We start from the raw sequence: 5,559 nt of genomic DNA on the forward strand, positions 1-5,559 counted from the left end.
TATACCTCATGGAACCTGTAGTTAATACTGTATTATATACTTAAAATTTTCCTAAGAGCATATGTTCTTATCACAAAATAAATAAGAACAATAAAGAGGGTGGGAGGAAATTTTTGGAGGGGACAGATGTTTATGACCTAGATTGTGGTGAATGGTTTCACAGGTGTATACTTACCTACCAACTCATTAAGTCGTACATATTACATACGTACAACTACTTGTAGGTCAATTTTACAATAAAGTCGTTTTTTAAAAAAAGAGTATTGGGAAGTACATAAAAGCTGTAAACGGAACAGAGAGGCAAGTTTGGTGGACAATAACCAGAATCATGCTGCAGACCTGGTTGGGCATAGACGCTGCTGTGTTCAGTACTGTGGCAGGACCCCAAGGACCCTGGGCTCTGAATGTGCTGCTAGAAAGAAAATGCAGCTTCACTGCGCAACTTCCCATTAGTAGAAAAAGACTCTACGTAGCCCTTGCTTCTTTGCAACCTCCCTCTTTGGATTCCAAATCTGAAGCAGGTGTGTTTGGCCTAGCCAAAACTCTGCCCATGCCCTAGCTGCAAGAGAGCCTGGCATCTTAGTCCAGAATGCCATAGACTGGGTAGCTTAGAAACAACAGAAATTTACTTCTCACAGTTCTGGAGGCTAGAAGGCTGACATCGGTGAGCCAGTGTGGTCCAGTGAGGGCCTCTTTCAAGTTGTAGTCTTCTCATTGTGCCCTCATGGGGTAGAAGGGGAGAGGGAGCTCTCTGAGGCCTCTTTTATAAGGGCACTAATTCCATTCATAAGGGCTCTACCCTTATGACTTAATCACCCCCTAAATGCCCCACCTCCAAATACTATCACCTTGGGAATTGAGTTTTCAACATATGAATTTAGGGGGAACACAAACATTCAGACCTGGGTAAGGAAGCTCTGGTCTTTTCAGCCTCCAGAGTGAGATTCCAGTTTTGCTTTGGAGGGGATCCCCAAATCCCCATAAGAATGCTAGGTCTAGGGGCGCCTGGGTGGCTCAGTTAGTTAAGCATTTGCCTTCGGCTCAGGTCATGATCCCAGGGTTCTGGGATCAAGCCCTGCATTGGGCTCTCTACTCAGTGGGGAGTCTGCTTCTTCCTCTCCCTCTGCTCCTCCCCCCATTCATTCTGTCTCTCTCAAATAAATAAAATCTTGAAGAAGGAGGAGGAGGAGGAGGAGGAGGAGGTGGAGGAGGAGGGGCAGGAGAAGAAGGAAGAAGGAAGAAAGGAGGAAGAGGAGGAAGAAGGAAGAAGGAAGAAAGGAGGAAGAGGAGGAAGAAGGAAGAAGGAAGAAAGGAGGAAGAGGAGGAGGAGAAGAAAATAATAATAATGCTGCTAGGTCTACACTTCCTTACTCTACCCTACCTTACCTTACCCTACTCAAACTACTTTTCCAGCCCCTTCCCTGCCCCTCTCCACTTTACTTCACACTAATCAGGCTCCAAATCAATAGCAAGCTGAAACCTCTCTAGTGCTCCTATCTTCCGCACACTTGCTATCCTCCTGCCTGAAATGCTCTTGCTGATACCACTACGTCCCATGGACTCACTCCTCCGTATCCTCCAAGACTTAGCGCAAACATAAATTCTCCTATTAGACCAATTAAAGTTCTGCAAATATGCCAGTTCCAGGAAATGAGTGTCCATCCAGATAAAGGACCTTTTTCACCTGCACTAACCCTAAGTATCTGTCAATATCCTGATTCCAGTAGGAGGCCTCTCAAAACCCAAGAGTCAGAGAGGAGCAAGAGAATGGTGAGGGAGGTCTCATGATCACTGGGTCTTCCCTCCCTCTCTCCCTCCTGACACAGGCATTGTAATTTGACATCTGAGATCCTAAGATCAGATTTGAGCAGCTAGGAGAGATCCCTGCCGTGTGCCTGGTTGGCATGGAGACTAGAGACTCAGAAAATCAAAGAGCCCCATTTGCTAATACTCATAACAAGTCTGCTCTTGTTTCAGACCAGAAGGAACTGGCACCCACTAGGCTTCCCCCTATTATCTCAGAAGATGGAAATTATTCCGTGCACCAGAATAGCCACACACGGTACCACGAAGCTGTAAAGAAGGTGTTGTTAAAGACATGTAAGTATCGAGCCTGGGTGGCTCAGTCAGTTAAGCTTCTGCCTTTGGCTCAGGTCATGATGTGGGGCTTCTGGGATCCAGCCCCGGTCTGGCTCCCTGCTCAGGGGGAAGCCTGCTTCTCCCTCTCCCTCCGCCCCCCAACCACCTCGTGCACTCTAGTGGGCTCACACGCTCGTACTCTCTATCTCTCTCAAATAAATAAAATCTTAAAAAAAAAAAAATAAAGACATGAAAGTATCTTGGAGTGGGCACCATGCTAGGGGCAGAATAGATATGCCTGAGTTTGTAAAGAGTGGTTGGGCTGTGATGGGGCATGGTAGGGCAGGGGGAAAAAAACAGCCAAGAAGGGAGACTTGAGAAAAGGAGGGTGAAAGTAGACTTGAATGGTGGAGTGAGCAAGATAAAACAAAAATTGAATCAGACTTGGAAGTGGAAGCTCCATATTAGTCATAGTTCTGCCTCTTTTAAGTGTCTTACTTTGAGTAGCCACATATCTTCTATTAATCTGCTTTCTCATTCATTAAGAAAAAGAAAAGAAAATGCCTGCTCTGCCAATCTTACAGAATTGTTGTGAGGATCACAACAAAATGAGGCAATTTAGGATAGTACTTTGCATATTATGTGCTGTGCCTGTGAGGAGTGGTAGACCAAACACTGGCTTTGGAATTTGAATGGAGTTTAAACTCCAAACAAATTGTGTGACCTTGGGCAAGTTCCTTTAAACACTTAACCTCTCCGAACCATCTGAAAATGGGAATCATACTCTAGCATTGCTGTGAAAGTTAGAGAAAATGCACATTTATTTTTTTTAAGATTTTATTTATTTGAGAGCGAGCGAGCACAAGAGGAAGGAGGAGGGTCAGAGGGAGAAGCAGACTCCCCAGCAAGCAGGGAGCCTGACGTGGGGCTCGATCCTGGGTCTCCAGGATCATAACCTGAGCTGACGGCAGACGCCCAACCAACTGAGCCACGGAGGCACCCTAAGAAAACGTACATTTAAAAAAGCATTTAGGACAAACAACTGATACATGCGAGAACTTCTAGGAATCTTCGGGGAGTTCTGCTATGCAAAGAAAGCCAGTTCCCAAAAGATCACATACTGTATGATGCCATTTGTATAACATTCATAAAATGACAAAATTATAGAAATGAAGAACACCAACAGGGGCTAGGAGGACATGGCTATAAAAGGGCAACTCCTGAGGCGCCTGGGTGGCTAAGTTCGTTAAGCGTCTGCCTTCAGCTCAGGTCACGATCCCGGGGTCCTGGGATCGACCCCTGCATTGGGCTCCCCACTCAGCGGGAAGCCTGCTTCTCCCTCTCCTTCTGCCTGCTGCTCCCCCTACTTGTGCTCTGTCAAATAAATAAACATTTTTAAAAGGGGGGCAACTCCCTGACCCTATTAGGGGAAATCGGGTAAAGCGTACGTACACAGGATCTATGTGTATCATTTCTTACAACTATGTGTGAATCCAAAATTACTCAAAATTAAAGTTTAATTTAAAAACTAAGATGCTTTCAGAAATGTAAAAAGACATAGGGATGGAGTGTCTAAGAGTTGCACCTAATAGCAAATTCTTTTTAAGAGCTTATAACCAATCAATAGGGAAACTAAGTCAAAAATGAACCATCTACTCAATGGTATATTACAGATTTTAGGCTATAATTCTAAGTTTAAAGAATATACGAATTTTATACAATGGTATAGTTAGATTTATCCACATCAAGAATAAAAACACACACAAAAAAAGACTAGGTAAGTCTGATTGATACTATTTCAAAATCTTACGAACACCTGATACATTTAGAACAGGATAGGCACTTGATAAATGAACCTACCAGCAGTATCTAAATGCAAGGTGGTATCATTGCTTAGTTTCAGAGAATTCCCTGGAATGAGCAAAGGAAGGAATTTTTTCAGAGAAGGGGGAAAGTAAAGAGGACGATTAAGCCTGGGGGGTGGGGGTACAGGAAGCCAGTAGAGTAGACCCATCTTGCACATTTCCCAAGTGGGTTGACCAGCTGTTCTCCACCATCTTAGCACTTCGGGAAAGCACTCTTGGAGATGGGCTTAGTAGTAGCAGGAAGAACCAAGACGGATTCAACTGACCATGAAGGGTGTGAGAGGCCGGGATCTGGAAGTGAAGCTGGGTGTGGTGGCCAGATTCCCAGGACTTCTCAGCACCTGGTCAGGCCCAGTTGCTAGGTTGGGCTTGTGCTGCCTTGAGGCACAAAAGGGAGAAAGAACTTGAAGATACTGGACAACCTGCCCTTCCCCAACCATTCAGTCCCCAATCAGGTCTTCAGAGTCCCCTTGACTGATGCTCAGAACTTCAGCTTCTGGCGGTCCCACGATCCAGGAGTGCGCCCAGAGGAAACCATGCCATGGATCCGAAGCCCCCGCCACTGCCTCATCAAAAGCCCAATGACCAGGTTAGGCTGGGATGGGTGGGGCTGAGGAGACTAAGAGAAGTACACCCTCCCTTCCCTTAAACCCTTAGAGACTGTTTCATCTCTTCTCAGGGAATAGAAGGCAAAGTTTGGGTCTTACCAGGGATAGCCCCAGAATCTGGCATTCAAAGGAGTTAGAGTTGTTTGTACCTTTGTGTTTCGCCTCATGGCTATGACTTCTGGGGCAAGCTCAAGACAAGTGTCTATCGCTTTCCTAGGGAGTCCAGGGAGGCTTCCGCCCCCTTCACTGCTGCCTCCCGCCTCCCACCCTCCAACCACCATTCATTGGCAGTAGCCATACTTCCTCATTACTGCCCCTGCCCCTTCTGCCCTGAGGCAGTCTTGGGAGATGTTTAAGGACACCACCACACATACACCAGCCTGGCCTGGGCCTGGCCAAATCTGAGACCCTCCCTCTCTTTTCCAGGTTCATGGATCACTCTGTTCTTCGTGACAGAAACTTCAGTCTGTATTGAGCAGGATGTTTGCAGAAGGGCAAGATGGACTGAGGAAGCAGGGCAAAGAAAGAGAAAGTGGGAGAAGGTGTCCTGGTTCCACTGACTAATGGGAGGAAGGGCACAAAAGCAGAGTAAACAGATTGGACTAGAAGTCACTTGTGTGCACTGGAAGCGGGGCGGAGGGAAATTATTCCAATGCCTGAATTCCTGTGAGATCAGATGTATGGGGGTCAGAATTTGGTGTTTGGTTTGGGAGGGGCCAGGGTACAGAAAAGACCACCAAGGGTGTCTTGACCTCATGAATGGCAGGTGTCAGAGTAACAAGTCTGGGAAGACACACACTGGTCCTCACGATGCTGAAGGGCCTAGAGTAGTCATGCTCTCTGAAGACTTCAGCTTCACTTTGGCAGCGATAAAACTGGAGGAAGCCCTCTAACCACAGGGGAAAGAGGCTCACAGAGCCCTCTGGCAGGAGGCTGCCTCCTGTACCCAGCTCTGCCATTTCTGACCCAACCCAGGGCCCAGAACACCTTCAGAAAGCTAGGAATTT

The 5,559-nt window shown here is 46.6% G+C and overlaps 1 protein-coding gene across 2 annotated transcripts in view; it reads left to right on the top strand.

The window, feature by feature from the left end:
- The window catches only part of SPMIP11 (sperm microtubule inner protein 11), a 35,120-nt gene extending 29,580 nt beyond the window's left edge, over positions 1-5,540 (top strand). Inside the window, exons 2-4 of one of the 2 annotated variants that reach the window (XM_045801159.2) lie at positions 1,978-2,100; positions 4,389-4,533; positions 4,979-5,425. In XM_045801159.2, the coding sequence (XP_045657115.1) occupies positions 1,978-2,100; positions 4,389-4,533; positions 4,979-5,027 (317 nt within the window). In that variant the 3' untranslated portion in view covers positions 5,028-5,425. Of the gene's footprint in view, positions 1-1,977; positions 2,101-4,388; positions 4,534-4,978 lie in introns of both variants that reach the window. The other variant, XM_045801160.2, reaches the window with a different exon arrangement.
- Positions 5,541-5,559: the final 19 nt, after the last annotated feature.

The sequence above is a fragment of the Ursus americanus genome, chromosome 25 (genome assembly GCF_024610735.1).
Source record: "Ursus americanus isolate L20-20 chromosome 25, mUrsAme1.1.p, whole genome shotgun sequence".
In the NCBI taxonomy this organism is placed as follows: Eukaryota; Metazoa; Chordata; class Mammalia; order Carnivora; family Ursidae; genus Ursus; species Ursus americanus.